The sequence below is a fragment of the Pteropus medius genome, unplaced genomic scaffold (assembly GCF_902729225.1).
Source record: "Pteropus medius unplaced genomic scaffold, Ma_sr-lr_union100, whole genome shotgun sequence".
NCBI lineage: Eukaryota > Metazoa > Chordata > Mammalia > Chiroptera > Pteropodidae > Pteropus > Pteropus medius.
This window is the reverse complement of record NW_024349796.1, coordinates 18,450,308-18,467,536: the sequence shown is the minus strand read 5'-3', so window position 1 is coordinate 18,467,536 and position 17,229 is coordinate 18,450,308. Positions and strand designations below refer to the sequence as shown.

Sequence of the window (17,229 nt, the reverse complement as noted above, 5' to 3'; positions counted from 1 at the left end):
CGCGGCGGCCAGCCGGGCACCTGGCGGAGGGCGGCGGGTGCGCGGGTCGACGGCCGGCGGGCGCCGCGCTGCGGGGATGGGGGGCGCAGCCAGAGCGCGGGGACCCTGCAGCCAGAGCGGCGCGCGCATTGCCGAGTGCGCGTTCCCCCGTTTCACGGGCTGGGCTTGGCAAGGGAGGGAGACCCGGGCGGAGGAGGAGTCACGGGGACCTTCCGCGCCGCGGTCGCTCCTTTCCCTCCTTCCTCCTTGCTGGCAGGAGTTCCATCCGGGAAAGGAAAAGCAGCGAGAAACCCGAAGACTGCGAGCCGAGCCCGCGGGGCAGGGGCCTGCACCTCTTTGGGGCCGGGACCCAGGTCCCCCTGCAGGGACGGCCACGGTTCACGTGACCCTCTGGAAGACCCTCAAGAGTGACCCTGGGCCCGCACCCCTCCATCAGCGGGCGAGGAAACAGGTCGGGATGGAGGTCATTAGTTCAAGGTCACACCGCTGGGAGGGGGGCAGCCCCAGCGCTGGAATTCAGGGGCGTCCTCGTCACTCATCTCCTGGGATTGGGAAGGAAGTGAGGGGCTGTCCTGAGATGGGGCTGGACAGGGCTCCGCTGCCCGCTGAGCTGGGGTCGGAGGGCAGTGAGGGGCCCGGAGACGGAGCGGCTGCGCCCTGCCTCCGGACAGACGGGTGCGCACTTCCGTCCCGAGCACGGTCAGTGTGGCTCAGCGGGTCTCCGGCCCCGGGACCACCTCGATCCTGCTCCCTGGATCTCCCCGCTGGCCAGGCTGAGGGACCGTCAGCGGCTGCCAGCGCCCCGAAGGCGACAGATTGGCGCCACCTGGAGGCCAGAGCTGCAGCTGCAGCTCAGCCACACGGAGGCTGGAACCCCAGGCCCCTGGGGGTCAGCGCGGTGGCCACGGCTGGAGTCAAGTCTCTATTGTTTTCTTAGACCAGGCCTTTAGCTTCCTCCGGTCTCTCCCGCACTAAGCCAAGCCCCAGTGCAGAGCTGCAGCAGGCTCCTGTGTCCCCTTTTTGCCCCACCTGGCTGTGGTCCCCACAGACTGCATGCTGGCAGCCGGAGGCCTGGAGGCGGCCGGAACCCTCACCCCCCACCTCCACAGCGGAGACCCTCTCACCAACCCCTCCGGTCTCTGCTGCTGCTGCTAACCTCCCAGGGTGATGGGGCTGCTCGCTGGCCAGGGCCCTCCGGTCACCAGAGAGCCCCACAGATGGGTGCTCCCATCCCCCAGGCTGCGGCCTGCCCCTCCGGCTCTGCAGCTCCAACGCAAGGGAGCGACCCGCAGCCCTTCGTGGGGGGCTCGGGCGCTCGGGGCTGAGTGTCCAGCCTGCCTGCCGCAGGTCATTAAACACGGTGGCGAGGAGGACTCGATGTTCCGGCCCCGGGTGGGGGGACCACAGCCTCACTTCTTTCTGGAAGGACCCCCTCCCCAACCTCTGACCCCTTGCCAGGAGCTCACAGCTCTGCCCACCTCCATTCATGGGCCTCAGTCCATTTCCGGGCTCCCGCTCAGATTCGGCCAGACTCCCTATGTCGCCCCAGGCCCTCCACCAGGGACAGTCACCATCCAGCTCCAGGGGCCACCCAGAACTATGCCGTCTGATCAGGGAGGCAGACAGGAACCACCGGCGATCCGTCATCCGGTGCAGTCCCGTCCTGGAGGGCGCTGGGCGATCCCTCCTCCCTGTCCCTCCTCCTCGCCTTCTCCGCCTGCTTCTCCTCCTGGTCTCCCCTCCCCCAGGTCCCCTCACTGCTTTCTGTCCACCTGCCTCCGGTGGGGGGGGGCGGGGGAGCCCATCACCTGCATGGGGGGGTGAGTGCCCTGGGGGCGTGGCCAATGCAGGCCAGGATGGCCCAGGCCAGGGAGCGGGGAGCAGCATCGTCTCACCACCGGGGGAGGTTGGGCGGGGGGAGTCTCGGGACTGGAGGATCGGGGTGGAGGCTGCTCCAGGGAAAGCCAGATCCCCCCGGCCCGACCCGGCCCTGTTCAGATGGCCACCACACCCCGGCTGGGCCCCATGTCCCACGGTCTTTGAGGCTGATTCCTTCCTCCGCAGAGGGTGACAGAGCACACTCAGCCTCCGGCTCGACCACACTCTTTATTCCGGGACCCTGCCCTCCATCCCGCAGGGGGCTGGCCGGCGCTGCCCGCAGACAAAGGCCTCCTGACCACTCAGGGCAGCCCGTCGGCCAGCGCGCTGTTCAGACACTGGTAGAGGTGGATGTACTGCTCCTGCGGGCAGACAGGTCCGGAGCGTCGCCGCGGGGTCTGAAGCCATAGGCTCCCTGCATCTCCCGCTCTCCCGTCCCGCACCGTGGTCCACAGCGCCACCTGGTGGCTGTCTGCGGCCAGCACAGAGCCTTTCCCGCGCCTCTGCGTCCCCACCGCCGAGCGCCTGGTGGCCTCACCAGTGTCGGGGTCATAAGGCCACAGGCCTGTGATTGCTGCAGGGCCACGCTGAAGATGTCCACGGTGTGCTTGGCCCCCGCCTGCTGCAGCAGCTGATCTATGGCCAGGAAGGTGCCCAGCTGGGCCGCATCCTTGCTGCAAGTGACCCGGAGTTGCATGGGGTGGGGGTGGAGGGATGTGGGGAACCCACCCGGCCCGAGGCCCGGGCCCAGGCTGAGAGAGCTAAGTCCCTGAAAGGTGTCACAGGCCTGGGAGGTGTCAGGGCAGAGTGAGACAGGGACGGTGTCATGGGGAGGTACAGGCTTGGGGAGGTGACACCCTTCCAGAAAGGCACCGAGAGGCCTCGCCCGCCCCCAGGGCTTCCTCCAACAGCACCTGCAGTGGCTGAGCACCGTGCCCGGCTTCTCCGAGCCCCGGGAGCAGCACTGGCCCACGGCAGCGAGGAACGGCAGCAGGGTGGAGGCGGGCAGCTCGGGCCCCGGCTCCCAGCGCGGAAACTGCAGCCTCCGCACCTGCCTCTCCTTCCCGCTGGCCCCCTGGGGACAGAGCCGCAGCGTCGGAGCCAGAGCAGGCACGGACCCTTCCCTGCATGTCCCACTGCCCGTGGCCCCCACCCACCTGTGTGACCCTGAGCAGGGTACAGGGCCAGCCCGCTGCGTCGCTCTCGGCCTCCCAGCGCGCTGTCACCGGGCCCGTGACGATGGGCTGCAGCTCCGTGGGCCAGAAGTCCTGTGGCCGGACCAGGTCAGGGCTGCTTGGGCAGCTCCCCCGGCTCTCTGCCCACCCTGGTCGGCGGCCACAGTACGGACGCCCTTCCCAATCCCAATCTGAAGCCTCCGCCCTCTGTCCCACGGCCCCTCACCTCGTCGTGGGTGTCCGAGGGGCACAGGGAGATCAGCACCTGGGCCTGGTGCTCCCACACCAGCTGCCAGAGCTCCTGGGGCCGGGCGGGGCCCATCAGCACCACGTGGTCGTGGCCCGAAGGCCCGCCCTGCAGAGCACAGCGCTTTGGCCCTGGACACTGAGTGACCCCACCCACCCAGCTCTGGGCCCCAGAAGCACAGATGGTGGGAGGGCAAGCCACAGGGTCGTCTCACGGGGAAGAGCCAGGCTCCGGGCATCTCGTCAGGGGGGCTCCCCTCGTCCTCCAGAGAAAGCCACGCTGTAGAGCGGTCATCTGAGGGAGGCCGACGGGAGGGTGAGGCAGCCAGAGGTCCCGGCTAGGCCAGAGGGCCCCCACCCACCCCAGCAAAGCACTCACAGGAGGCCGTGCTGTCCTGCTTGCAGCCAGGAGGGGGCGGCACCGAGCCAGCCGCTGAGATGGCCTGGAGCAAGAGCTGGGAGAGGGGCGGGGAGTGAGGTGGGGGCAGGTGGCCCTCGCGGCCACCCGGCCGCCCGGCGGCCCGAGGCGTACCTGGTGCTCCACCAGGAAGCCGGCGTTGGCATTCACGGCCCTCTCGGCACAAGCCTGTGCAAAGTCGGTCACGGCAATGCGCTGGGGCCTGGGGCCGGGGCGGACAGGCGAGGGGGCGCTGGGGGTTCTCCAGCTCCCACCTCCGGTCCTCCCGGCCCTGCGGGAGGACAGCAGTCAGGGCCGTTGTCGGCGGGGACGGGAAACCGCATCCCTCCCGGGGGGCTGACTCACCGGGAGCTGGCCGAGGGCCCTTCCAGAATCTTGCTCAGGAGGCAGCTGTGCAGGAAGATGTACTGGCTCTGGGGCGAGAAGGTGCCGGCTTGGGGAGCGTGGCCCGGAAAGGGGGGGACGGGGCGGGGGCGGGAGGGAGCCACTTGGATGCCCTTGCACTGTCCCATGGTGCCAAAGCTGGCAGGGGCCTGCCCCGCCCCCTCGGCCGAAAGAGGACTGGGAGCCCAGAGGCAAAGCAACACGGCCCAGCCCAGCCCTCCCCAGGGCCCTCTGTGTGCCCCATGAGCCCCTTCGGACCCTGAGGCGCTGGCTGCCACCTCGGCCACTACCCCGGCCACTGCTCACCGGGGTCTGGATCATGAGCGGCCGGTGCAGCCGCAGAGCACACACGGCGTTGAACACGTCCACCGCCTGCTCCTCCTCCAGCTGCTGCAGCAGCCTGACCAGCGCCACGAAGGTGCCCGAGCGGCCCACGCCCGCACTGCAGGGACAGCCCCGGGGCCTGAGCGGCCCGCCCAACGCCAGGCGGGGCCCTCCCACCCGCGGCCGGCCAGCCGGCCTCACCTGCAGTGCACTAGGATGGGCCCGGGGCCCTGGGTGGCCCTCGCCTGCTCCCGCACCAGGTCCGCGAAGGCGAGCAGGGAGCCGGGGCCCTCAGGGACACTGTGGTCGGCCCAGGTGGTGAACTGCAGCTGCTTGACTCTCCGCCGCTGGGGCTGGACCGTCTGAGGAGTGCAGGCAGATGGCCTCCTAACTCCGGGAGCCCTGGCCCAGCCCCCCGACTTCCTGCTCCCGATCCTGAGGGTGAGCATGACGCCTCCCCCGTCAGAGTGGCCGGCCTGTGGTGTCGTGGCTCTGCCTCCCCCTGGGTCTGGAAACTTCCTGGCTCTTCCTCCAGGCTCCTGGGTAGTCTTTGCCTATAGATGGGGCCTAGGCAGAGGGGTGACGCTGGTCCCCAGTTTTCTGTCCCAGGAGGCCTCAGGCTGGGAAGGCTGATGGGGCCCAAGGGGCTTGGAGCAACTCAGGGGGTCGAGCTGAATGCAACGTCACTTCTCACACGGCTTGACCTTAGATGCTGCGTGGCTTTGCATAAACCCTCAACCTTCTCTGTGCCTCCCAACCCCTTCCCTGCCCGCCAGCATCCCTGCCCAGTGGCCGAGGCTCGCAGTCCTCCAGGGGGCCCAGGAGGTGAGGCCACCTCCCCCGAGGGCCTCGGCTCTGATGCCCGCCCGCCCAGCCTGTGCCGAGTGCGCACGTGCTGCAGCTGGAACTCCCTCTGTGTCCACTCATCCTCGGGCTCCTCGGCCAGGAGGTGGACAGTGATGTGACCATAAGTGACGGGGGTGGAGTCGGCCGGCCAGTAGTGCTCACACAGCACCTAGGGCCAGACAGTCACCGTGGAGGGGCCGCCCTGCCAGCCGCGGCCCTCCCGCCCGTCTCCGCCTCCTGCTGGGATTCTGCACTCTGTCCTGGCCCCGCTCCAAGGCCACCACGTCCAGAAACCACTCTCCCCCGGCTGGACTCCAGCACCCTCACCCCAGACTTCTCATACGACCCGAGGGCTGCTGGGCTCCGTCTGGCCCGGCCTCACGGCCTGGCTGGGGGACACTCGGCCATGCTCTCTGGCAGTGAGCAGGCACAGAGGAGGCTCCATAAGGCTTCTTGAAGGAAAAGGGGGCACAATGCACCATCTTTGGTGCCCACCCTGGGCAGCCCTCCCCATCTGTCTCCCAACCCTTCACTGCCTAGAGCCAGAGGAGCAGCCAGCATGGGAACAGCAGTTGGGCGGAGACCTTGAGGACCCTGTTCTGCCCCAGCCCCACCTCCCGCCACCCACCTCGGGCCTGGCTGACTTCACTCCTGCCAGACGCCCTCCGGCCTGATTCCCGGGCTGCCCCCTCGAGGAGGACGGGTGCCACCTGGCGGCCTCTCCGGAAAGTGCAGGTGTGCTCACCCGCCCATTCTCCATGCCCACGGTCAGCATGACGATGATGCGGACCTGCTGCTCCCACACCAGCCGCCAGAAGTCCCCCAGAGTTTTCTTGAGAGGCCCCTGGGTGGCGATGAACTCCTGGGGATGGGTGTAGCCCTGTGGGGCGGAGGGCAGGGACAGGTGGATCGGTGACACCCCGGTCCCCTGGTCCCCTAAGCACACAGCAGCAGACAGCCCACGTCTGAGCTCCAGGAGCAAGGACACTCGGCACGTGAGCGTGGGTGTGCCCCAGGAGCCAGCGGGCTGGCTCAGAGACACCGCCTCCAAGCCCGCCCTCTTCACCGGCCCTTCCTAAAACCCAGCTCTGTGTTTCTTCCATGCTCAGCACTCCCCAGTGGCCCCTGCAGCCCCCCGAGTAAAATCCAAGCCTTCAGCCGGCAGCGAAGCCAGCCCTGCATCCAGCCCCTTCTCGTCACCACCGACAGCCCCGCCGCCCACAGCCCTGCTGGTCCGTCACTGTCAAACTCTGCTCATCCTGCAAGAGATCGCATGTCCCCTCCTCTAGGAAGCCTCCCTTGATTGCTCAAGTAAGCTAAATTCCTCCTTCCGTGTTCCCTCAGCATCATGCTTGCTCCCTGTCACAGCACTGGTCACACTGTGTGGTGGATGTGGCTCACATGCACACATGCACGAGCACACAGTAGGCCCTCAGTAACACCTGCTGAGGTGACCTAGAGAAACACAAGCTGGTCGTCCAGCTAGAGCAGGACGGCGTATCCCACCCAGCAGCCCGCAGGTGGCCTTACGGGGACGAAGCTGGCGTTGACATAGTCGGAGTGGGGGTCTCCCTGAAGCTGGGCCAGCCGGACCCGGGAGTGGTCATCTGCAGGGTGGGGGGGAGGTTGCGCTCAGGGCCGGCGCACGGCTGCCCCCAGCCACCCGCCACCCCTGCTCGCTGCCGCTGCCCGCCACCCCTGCTCACTGCCGCTGCCCGCTCACAGGGCAGCACGTGCGGGTAGCGGTTCTTAGAGGCGTTGGCGGGATGCTCGGCCTCCAGTCTGGGCTGCTCCTTGCCCACCTCCTTCAGCTCCTGTGAGATGGGGCAGGCCTGCTCGTTGACGCAGACCCCTGCCTCCCCGCAGTGGGGAGGGCTCCCCTGGCCTTCGGGGCAGGCCTGGCCCGGCCCAGGTGCCCCAGGGCCCGCCCACTCTGAGCCTGGGGGCGGCGGGCCTCACCTCAAACTCCTGGAAGAAAGCCTGCTGGGCATGGGCGCTCTTGGCCTCAAAGCTCTGCCGGAAGCTGTGACTCGGGATCGGCCGGTGGGTCCGCCTGGGGTCAGAATGGGGGGCGGCCTGGGTTGCAGAGGCATGGGGGGGACGGGGCGCGGATCCCCATCCTGGCAGCACACGCTGATCACCTGCGAGCTGTTGGAAACGCAGGCCTAGGCCTACCCCAGGGACAAGGGGACAGGAGAGGAGGGCGGGGTGGACAGGACCTCCACGTGAGGGCGCGGGGGTCGGCGTGGAGTCAGCGTGAGGGAGAGTGAGAGTGCCAGCCGGAGGAAGTCCTGACCTAACGTGGCAAAGACATAGAAGAAAGGAAGGAAGGAAGGAAGGAAGGGAGGTGAGTGGAGTAAGATGAGGGAGGGAGGAGGGAGGAGGGAGAGAGGAGGAGGAGGGAGGGAGGGGAGGGAGAGAGGAGGGAGGGGAGGAGGGAGAGAGGAGGAGGAGGGAGGGAGGAGGAGAGAGGGAGGGAGGGGGGAGGAGGAGAGAGGGATGTGGGAGGGAGGGAGGGAGGAAGGAAGGAAGGAAGGAAGGAAGGAAGGAAGAGACCGGCCTGACGAGGAGCCAGAGGTTGTCAGGGAGAAGGAGGGGCTGGAGGAGGCCGGCTGCGGGGTGGAGAGCAGGGGCCTCTCCCGGAGCTGTGTGACAAAGGTCTGGCGGCCCGGTCTCAGAGGCAGCCGGCGAGGACCGTGCGAGGCAGGGCCACGCTGCCCGCCACACCGTCCAGGAGGCGGGGCGCAGGAAAAGGCGCTCACCGCAGGCTGTGAACTGTCGTCTCCGGGGAGAATCGATTCTTCTCTGTCCTGCAGAGGGGGAAGGCGGTGGGGACTGTGCAGCCTCTGGGGAAGACTCGCCCCTGCCCCGGGCTCACTGGTGCAGGCTCCCCCCACTCACCTCTGCCCCCTCGCCCGCCTCCAGTGCAGCAGGCCCAGCGCGGCACAGGCGGCGAGGACACAGCCCGCGGCGGCGCCCACCGCCACTGCCACCGGCAGAGGCACCGCCCGCTGGGACACACAGGTCCGGGGCTCTGTGGGGGGCAAGGCAGGGGTGGGCCGCAGCCATCACTCTCCTGCAGCGACATGCCCACCTCCCAATCAGAAGCCCTGGCTGCCAGACAGAGGCCAGCGATGGCTGCCAGGGGGCCTTGGCGGGCGGGAACTGAGGACATCCAGCTCCCCTGCCCCTGAGCATGTCCCAAAGACCCCCTTCCCTCCCTGAGACCCTCGAGGAAGAAAAAGCAGTAGACACCTGGCTGCCTGGACTCAGACCACACTGGTCAACTGGCCGCACGTGGCCACCAAGCAGGGCGAATGTGGCCACTCACATAGACATGGATTTTAAAGACTTAACGAAAAAAAAAAGTCAAAGACCTCATTCATAATTTCTAAAAACTGATTGCGAGCTGATACAATATTTTTGAATTCTTGTTTTAAACGGAATGTTCCTGAAATTAATTTTACTGGTTTGTTTCCATATGATTAATGTAGCTCCCAGGCCATTCAAATCTCGCGTGTGGCTCGCGCGTGTGGCTCACACGTGCGGCTCGCCTCCTGCTTCTGCTGGCCGATGCTGTCCTAAGGCCTCGGTGGCCTGGAGCAGCGGGGTGGAGGCGGTGTGGGCGGGGCTGTGACCACAGGCACACGCGCCGCTGGCCCCTCTGCCCCCCACCCTGCGGCTCGGCCCTCCCAGGCTGAGCCTGCGCCCGCAGCTCCTGGTCACACTGGTCTCCTGCTCCGCCAGGCGGGCACATTCTCCCTGCAGCTTGCGCCCAGTCCTCGTGCTGCTGGGTGGGGGTGCCCTCCAGAAGGGGGCCCAGCCAGGAGCCCAGCCTACCTGAGAAGGCTGAGAAGGAGAAGGTGGTCTCGGGGGGGCCAAGTCTGGTAAAAGCCACGACGCTGAACCTGGGCAGAGAAGCCGGGCCTTCTGCCGGGGAGGGCAGGCGAAGAGGGCAAAGCGCCACATGGCCCGGGAAACCGGGCCACGAGCAACAGACACGCACACAGTGACAGCCCCTTGCCTCTTTACAGGCTATGCGCTGAGCCCCTCGAGAGTTTAGAGCAAGCCACCCTCAGCCGCTCCTCGACCTTCCCTGCCCTGCGCCAAGAGCAGGGAGCCTTGGAAATAGGCACCCGAATGTCCTGGGCACTGCCCTGCAAGCGGAAACAGAACCCTTCCCTGCTCCCCTTCTGAAGAAAAGAACCATGTTAACAGACGGGTGTTTCCCTTTTCTCCTTGCCTACCAGGGAGCCCATTCGAAATAATGTGATGGACCCTCATGGACCACCACATGCCCTCTCTTTGGAGTCAGCCCAGGTCATGGGTTGAAAATGTGGAAATTCCCACAAATGAAGCTCACAGAGGCTCCCCGCCCCGCTTCGGCCCTGGCTCTCACCGATACTGGGAGCCCGGCTTCAGCTGCCCGTTACATATCTCCCGGGCTTGGCCACAGTCCTCCGTGCCCACGGGCACCGCCCAGGCTCCCGGCGTGGCCCAGGGCCCCGGGTGGAAGGGGCTGGGAAGCAGGGTGGCCAGGTAGGAGTCGTGTCCCCCGTAGAAGTGGTCGTGCCACGTGCGGTTGACGGCTTTGCGGGGGGGCCGAGCCACTGGGGGCGGAGCGGGGAGGGCGCAGCAGGGTGGGCGTGGGGCCCGCGAGTCCCCAGCGTGCTCCCGTCACAGGCATCAGCCAGCCTTCGGGATGCCCGGTCCCGCCGCCCCAGGTCAGCACTCACGTGACGCGTTGGTGCTGGCAATGACACCGTACCACTGGATCTGCCCGTCGTCCTCACCAAACAAGCCCCGTGTGAGCACCACGCCCATCTGCGGCCGTGGCGCCAGCTGGGGGGCTGCGGCTAACTCGGGGGGGCGCCAGGCTGGGACGGAGAGGAGAGAGCGAGGTCCTGACCTACCCTTCCCACTGGTCTCCAGGGGCAGGGCCAAGCCGTCATGTCCCCAGGGCCTCATCGTGTCCGGTGACAAGAGGCTGCCAGATACAACTCTAGAAGTGGACAATCCTGGGCCAGAAGCCAGGACATGAGGCTCCAAACTAGCGTGGCACCAGGTCGGGGCAGAGGAAGGGGCCGGCTTGGGGCTCAGGGGAGGGGGAGCCCCGTGGGCAGTCGGGGGGAGGACCGAGGGGCCTGGGCTCCAGAGGCCGCGGGGGCCTACCATCTGCAGAGGTGGCGCACACCAGCGTGACCGTCCGGCTCCACAGACCGTTGCTGCCCAGCACGCGGAGGCTGAGGCGGTAGCGGGTGGCGGGCAGCAGGCCGGGCAGCTGGAGGGCCCCCCCAGACGCGCTGGCCTCGAAGACCCGCCGGGCGCTCCCTCCCAGCTCCAGATGCTCCACCAGCACCGCACAGGTGCCCACGTCCCCCGCGGGCACCGTCCAGCTCAGGCCCAGGCGGGTGGCCTTGGGCTGGCACTGCACGTCCTGCACAGGGCCGGGCTCTGTGGAGGGGAGTCTTGAGCTGTGGGTGTCAGTGCGCCCCAGGGCGATGGCGTCGGGGTCAAGGGCTCAGAGTGAGCAGGTGCAGAGGGCTGGGCACTGGTGAACCCAGGAGAGGGCACTAGCCCCCGGGGATACCGCTGCCCTTCTGGAGGGCCGTGGGGAGCAGGGCATGGGGGTGGGGCACCGTCTCGGAGCAAGGCAGGGCCGCAGCTCGAGCCGGGGCTGCCTCTCAGAGCGTCTTCCTCCTCTCGAGAGCCACGTACCAACGGGCAGCACCACGGGGTGAGTGGACGCCTGCAGCGGCCCCGCCCGGCACAGCACGGTCAGGGAGAGGTTGCGTCCAGGCGGGAGGTCCCTTAGGACCAGCCGGGCTTGGCCCAGCACCAGGGGCTGCTCCCGGAAGAGACGTCCAGCCCCTGAGAGCTGGGCACAGCATACTGCCCGCCCCAGGGGGCCGCTGGCCCAGACCAGGCTGATCATGACTGCCCATGGACGCAACAAACAGACTTGACAGGAACTTTCTGTGGGAGAGAGGCAGTGGGGCCCAGTACAGGGCCAGTGGCAGATGTGAGAACCAGGGGATGAAGGTGCCCGATGAGGGGCAGGCCCAGCTCTCAGGGCAACCCTGCCCCCAGCCCCACTGCCCCACTGCCCCTGCCCCCACTGCCCCCACTGCTCCTACTGCTTCTTCCCCCACTGCCCCTTGCCCCCACTGCTCCTGCTGCCCCCCCTGCCCCCTGCCCCCACCCCCCTCTCCTGCACCTTCCCCACTGCCCTCTTTCTTCCCCATGCACTTCTTGCTGCCCCCAGCCGCTGCGCCTGCTGCCCCCACTGCCCCCCGCCACCCCCCACTGCCCCCTCTCACAGGTCCAGCCAGAGGCGGGGGCGGCCGCTGTGTGCAGGGGCCCAGCCTGCGACAGAACCACCACTTCATACTGCGTGCCGGGGGTCAGAGCCGAGAAGCTGGCGCTGTCCACCTCTGCGCCCACAGTGCTGGCCGCTGCCCGGGCACCAGCCTGGTACAGGGTCACCTGGTAGCCATCCCGGCCCCCAGGAGCATGGACCCAGGAGGCTCGGAGCCAGGTGGGGCCTTCGCTGGTCACATTTACCAGACGGGGGGCGACGGGGGCTGCAGGGAGAGCAAGACACAGGGGTGGGAGAAAGGGGGTACTGGGCCTGAGCCGTGTGGCCTCCCAAATTTACGTCCCAACCCCAGCACCTTAGAGCGTCACTGTCTTTGGAGACGGGGTCTTTAGAGAGGACGCTAAGCTGAAACGAGGTCATCAGCGGGGCCAGTGTCCTCGAGGAAACTCGGACACCGACATGCACACAGCGAAGACCAGGCCACAAGGGCCGGGCCAGGGACTCCAGTGTGGGGCGTGGGCCTCCCGCTGCCTGGGGGTCGGGGAGCCGCTGCGGTCAGCCCAGCTGCCTGCCCACCGATGACAAAGAGCCGAGGGGGTCACGCAGCCCCGTGCCAGTGAGGGCGGCTATGGCAGGGCACTCACGCGTCCAGGCCGAGGCGTTGGCGCTGCGGCTCTGGTCCGGCCCCCGCAGGGTGACCAGCAGCAGCCGGAACTCGGTGCCCGGGGGCAGCGAGGCCCAGGAGAAGTTCCGAGCTTCGGGGGCCAGGGTGCCCATGCTTTCCAGGCTCAGTGGCCTCAGGCGGTACAGCTGCAGCTGGAAGCCGTCTCTGCCCCCCGGCGGGGGCGTCCAGGAAGCCCTCAGGGCAGGAGACTGGGCCACGAGGCTCAGGCTCAAGTCGGAGGGAGGAGCAGGGACTGTAGGTTGGGAAGAAACTGATGGGCATGACCCGCCCACTGCCCGAGCTCCCGCCTCCGCCCTGCAGCCTCCCAGGGCACTGGACGGCCCTCACGGGGCAGGGCGACCGGGGGTCCAGCCTGCCGCTAAGCCTCCTCCCCAGCCCCGCGGCTCCTTGAGCTCGCGACGCCCCATCTTAGCACCCGGGCACTGGGGCTAAGGGCCCCTCTGCCCCTGACTCGACCACGTGGTCCTCCGCCCTCCCCTCCTCCAGGAGGCCTTCCCTGGTGCCCTGAGCAGGTGGCCCTTCTGCACATCCCAAAAGGTTAGGCCGAACCCCGTAAAAGTCCTGATGTTCGGTGAGTTCACCCCAAGAGAACAGTGCACATGGCTCGCCGAGCACTCACGCGTCCACTCCATGGCCCTGGGCCCGGCCGCCTGGTGCGGACCGGCAGCGGCGCTGAGCATCAGCTCGTACGGCGTGCCCGGGGACAGGTGACGGAAGGTGTGGCTGGAGACCCCCCGTCGGACAGCTGCAGTGAGGTTGGCGCCACCCAGAAGGTCCCTGAGCATGAGATGGAGCCAGGCGGCCCCCTCCGAGCCGTTCCAGGAGGCCTGCAGGGCGCTGGGGCCCAGGGCACGCAGCACCAGCTGACCCGGTGGCCCGGGGTCTGCGGGGAGGGGGGTGGCGCAGAGTGCAAGGCCAGGCTGGAGAAGGGCCCTGGAGCGGGACCCTGGCCCCAGCCGGCCGCAGGGACAGAAGCCCAGACACATTGGGACACGGTGGCCTGGAAGTTTGGACCACCCCCAGCACCCCCACACTGGCTGCCCTCTGGGGCCTTGTGAAGCACCTGCCTCACCTGTCCACTGGTGGACGCTGGTCTTCGCCTGGAGGTGGCCAGCCCAGGTGGCAACTTCCAAAACATACTCGCTGCCTGCTAGGAGGCCGCTGAAGTTGTAGGACAGGGCGTCTGGGGGCACGGAGACGTTGCGCGCCAGCGTCTGCGACTCCAGGTGGTACAGGAGGAGGCGGTGGCCGCCCTGCTGCCCGGGGGCGGTACCCCACGAGGCCTGCAGGCCGGAGGGGTGGCCGGGGCTCCGGAGCTGCAGGTCACGGACGGTCGACGGGGCTGCACCAGAGGCAGAGAGACGCCAGGCTCAGGGCTGAGAGGCCAGCGCTTCCGACGGCCCTCAGCAGCCACCACACAGTCACGGCACCCGGAGAGGCTGCGTCCTTGGCTGCCCGCCCTGCCAGCCCCCGGGGCGTGCTGCCCAGCACCGCCCCAGCCCGCCGGCCTCGCACCGGCGTGGGCAGTGAGGACGACCGTGGCGTTCTGCCCACAGGGCCGCAGGGCTGTCACTTCCAGGCGGTGGGCGCTCCCGGGCTCCAGGCCTTGGAACTCGAAGCTGGACGCGTTGGTGAGGGCCTGCAGCTGCGGCCCTTCGGGGGAGCCCAGGGGGCCGAGCCGCGTGAGGCGGACATGGCTGGATCGGCCCAGCCCCGGGGCTGTCCAGCCCAGCGACAGACTCCCAGGCTTCCCCTGGCCGCTGATGTGCACGGTCAGAGGTGGTCCTGGGGGAGTGGGGAGCATGTCAGAGTCCCAGCACCCCTTCTGCCAGAGGCAGGAGGGAGGCATGGGCCAGAGCCGAGGGGAGTCTGGTCAGGGGAAGCAGCCTGCACCCTCTCTTGCCCTCCAAGGACACCCACCTCCACTGGCTCCGTCTGGGTGCCCTGCTCCGCAGTCCTCCTGTGGAGAGAGGGGAGGGGAGGGGGGATGGGCAGAGGCCTCTGAGGGGCACCCAGGGAGAGAGGCCGGCCTCTGTCTGACGGAAAGACTAGGGGGCATCAGGCACACCCAGGCAGCCAGGCCCACTGGGCTTCGGCAGGTGCGGAGCGGTGGCTGGTTCGCCCAGCGCAGACCAACTGGGGACACAGAGGCGGGGGCCCTGGAGAGCAGGCACCACACCACCTGCGGGCCCAGTGCCCACCTCACCTTGGCCAGGAAGGCCCGGAGCCAGAGCAGGGCAGCGCACAGGACTGGGGGCCTCATCGCCGCGGTGTCTGCAAAGGACTGTCGGGAGGCGGCGGGGGTGAGCCAGACCCCAGAGGCAGGCGGGCAAGGGTGGGACAGCTGCCACCAAGAGCAAGGGGCTGCCTCTGAGCCCCAGACCCTGCCGCCCACCCCAGCAGCCTCAGTCTGCGAGGGGAGAGCCAAGGCGACTGGCCCAGGGCCCGGTCGGGCAGGCTCGCCTCGCGGCCTCCCCACCCCCGCCCTCCGGCACTCAGCTTCGCAGCGGGGGAGCCATCCAGTGCTTCTGCGGAGGAGCTGGCGGAGAGGTGGCCTCGCAGGCCCCGCTGGCTCCCACCCCCCAACCCCCGGCCCGGCCCGGAAGGGTCTGTCCCCCAGGGGGGCACACGGGGCTGTCAGGGTGCACCCCCTTCTGTGTGCTGCCTGGACGGCCAGCTGAGCGTGCGCCCAGGTGGCCCTGTGCACAGAAGCATGTAGTTGCAGAAGGGCCTGGGGACCCTGGTGGCCCTCGCTGCCCAGCTGAGGACACCGCTGTCCCCAGCATGAAGGGAGCAGCTGGGCCTGAACGCGGGACCTCCCGCCATCAAGCCGACGTGCAAATCCTGCTCCCAACCCCCCGATGCCTGAGACGGTGGCTGCGTCCCCCCCATCAGCCGTGCCCACCCCTCACCTGCTCCCCAACCCCACCCCTGGCTGCAGGCAGTGAGGCTGGGGCAGCCCCCCACCCCCGAGCACGGAAGTCACTGACCTCGAGGTTTCGTTCGCCCCAGCCTAGAGCCAGCTGCTCGCCTCCAAGTGCCCCTCCATGTGACACGGGATGGCTGACACCGGGTCAGGGGCGGGGGCCAGGGGATGGGACAGAAGGAAATGGCTCTGGGCTAGGAAAGCTCTGAGCAAAGCTGACTCAGGAGGTGGGCAGGGGACTGCAGTCAGCCAGCAGGTACAAACGCTGGACACCAGACAGCATCTGTGGGAGTCGGGCTGCAGGGACCTGCTCGGCCTGGCTCCCCACTCAGCCGGAGCCACCCCCGCACCCCCCGCTGCCTGCCCTCCCTGCCCAAACCTCAGACCCGCCCACCAGCCCTGGACCAGGGCCTGGAAACCGAGCCCTGCAGACTCATCAGGTTTTCCAGGCCACGTGCGTGTGTGCGCGTGTGTTTGTACATGCACACGTGTGCCCTTTCGAAGGAGGTAGCAAAGCGCCCTGCCCCTGTCTGCCCCCAGCCCCCACCTAGTGGCACCTGTAGCAGAGTCTCCGCAGCCCAGGGGCCTACTGGGGCGGCATGGGTTCCATAGCGAGGCCTACGGGGCGCGTGGCCACGGAAGGCACACCCACCAGCCCCCCGCCAGCCTGGGGCAGCTGGGGACACCAGGGGCTCCAGAGAGGGGGCAGAGAGGGTCTGATAGGTAGGACCCACCCTCCCCAGCCTGAGCCCCTCTGTTCCAGCCCCCCCCCAAGCCCTCCCACAGACAAACCTTCTCCCAAGGGGACGCTTTAGTCTTCCCGAGGACCTTACAGCTCCCGCCTGGAGACAGCTAACCAGGAGGCCGAGGAGGGTGGGGACGGTCAGCGTCCTGGCTCCCAGTGTGAGCCAGTCCAGGCTCTCCCGCTGTCTTCCGGTCACCCCCCTCTCCCGGCTGAAGCCTGGCCTTGGGCAGCCCCCACGCTGCGGGGGACAGTCGCCAGGCAGGAGAGGGGCAGGATAACTCGGAAGGCCAGGATTCCCACTCTCCCTCCCACGCCCGGGAGGGTTGGAGGGAGGGGTGGCCTCGGTCCCTCTGCAGGCCCGGGGAGGGCAGCAGGGGCTGGGGCAGCACCGGGACGGCCATGCCGTGTGGGTGCCGGCAGCTGAGCGTGTGCGGGTCGCACACTGCACGCGTGCATGCTGAGCCGCGAGGGTGCACGAGGGCGGATATGCCCGCCCCGGGCATCGCGGGGGAGGAGCCGGGAGGGCCCTGGAGGACAGGGAAGGGCCGAGGACCAGCGGCCCCTCTCCTGGCTCTGGCCTGCGGGGAGGGGGAGGGCCTGCTTCCTGTCCCATGGCCTTGCAGGGCTGAGTTCCAACAGCCGGGATGAGGTGCCGGGGAAGTCCCCTCCACCAGCGGGCATCCACAGTGTCAGGGAAACTGAGTCGGTGGGGGACAGGCATCCGATGGCCCACAGGGAGGCAGGGTCCAGGACGTGCCCAGGAGCCCCTTCCCCCCACAGCTCGCAGACCTGCTCCCACACCTCCTAACCCCTAACCCTAACCCCTAACCAACCGTAGTGGCCCCGACTCACAACACCTCCCCGGCGTCTCCCTCCCCCCTGGGAGGGGCCCCCAGGCCCAGCCTCTGTGCGTGTCTCCCCACACCCTGGGGACAAGCTGGGGCCACAGCAGTGTGGGGGCAGAAGCTGGCCCTGGCTGGCTCGAGACTCGGCGTGAGAGGGAGAACAGGGTCTGTGGAGGGGGTGGCACCGGAAGTTCTGCCACTCAGCCACTGGCACAGTCCCCAGGACACCCCTTTGGAACGGCATAGGCTGGCAGCCTGACTTGGGGGCACAGCAGCCTGGTCTGCTCCCCGGATGCCGCCAGGGGCCAGGGCCGAGAGCATCATCCGGGAATGCTGCTGTGCTGTGCCTGGTGCCTGAGACGCGGGGACCAGGGCGTGGGGCTCGCAGCCCTGGAGCTGGGGCGGGGGTGACTGCAGGCAGCAGTGTACCCCGGCAGC

At 68.4% G+C, this 17,229-nt stretch overlaps 1 protein-coding gene across 1 annotated transcript; it reads right to left on the bottom strand.

The window, feature by feature from the left end:
* Positions 1–2,087: 2,087 nt before the first annotated feature.
* LOC120619286 (receptor-type tyrosine-protein phosphatase V-like) lies at positions 2,088–15,157 on the bottom strand. Its single transcript, XM_039883596.1, has 30 exons — positions 14,482–15,157; positions 14,196–14,235; positions 13,791–14,060; positions 13,348–13,617; positions 12,895–13,158; positions 12,235–12,507; positions 11,592–11,855; positions 10,990–11,265; positions 10,444–10,725; positions 10,008–10,148; positions 9,671–9,881; positions 9,112–9,179; positions 8,173–8,305; positions 8,034–8,081; positions 7,231–7,324; positions 6,995–7,085; positions 6,802–6,878; positions 6,017–6,151; positions 5,318–5,440; positions 4,627–4,787; positions 4,408–4,543; positions 4,063–4,130; positions 3,832–3,988; positions 3,679–3,754; positions 3,515–3,594; positions 3,280–3,408; positions 3,036–3,146; positions 2,793–2,953; positions 2,417–2,552; positions 2,088–2,240 (listed from the first exon to the last, which is right to left on the bottom strand). Exons 1-30 carry the CDS (start codon positions 14,536–14,538, stop codon positions 2,181–2,183), a joined length of 4,392 nt encoding a protein of 1,463 aa, XP_039739530.1. The 5' UTR covers positions 14,539–15,157; the 3' UTR covers positions 2,088–2,180.
* Positions 15,158–17,229: the final 2,072 nt, after the last annotated feature.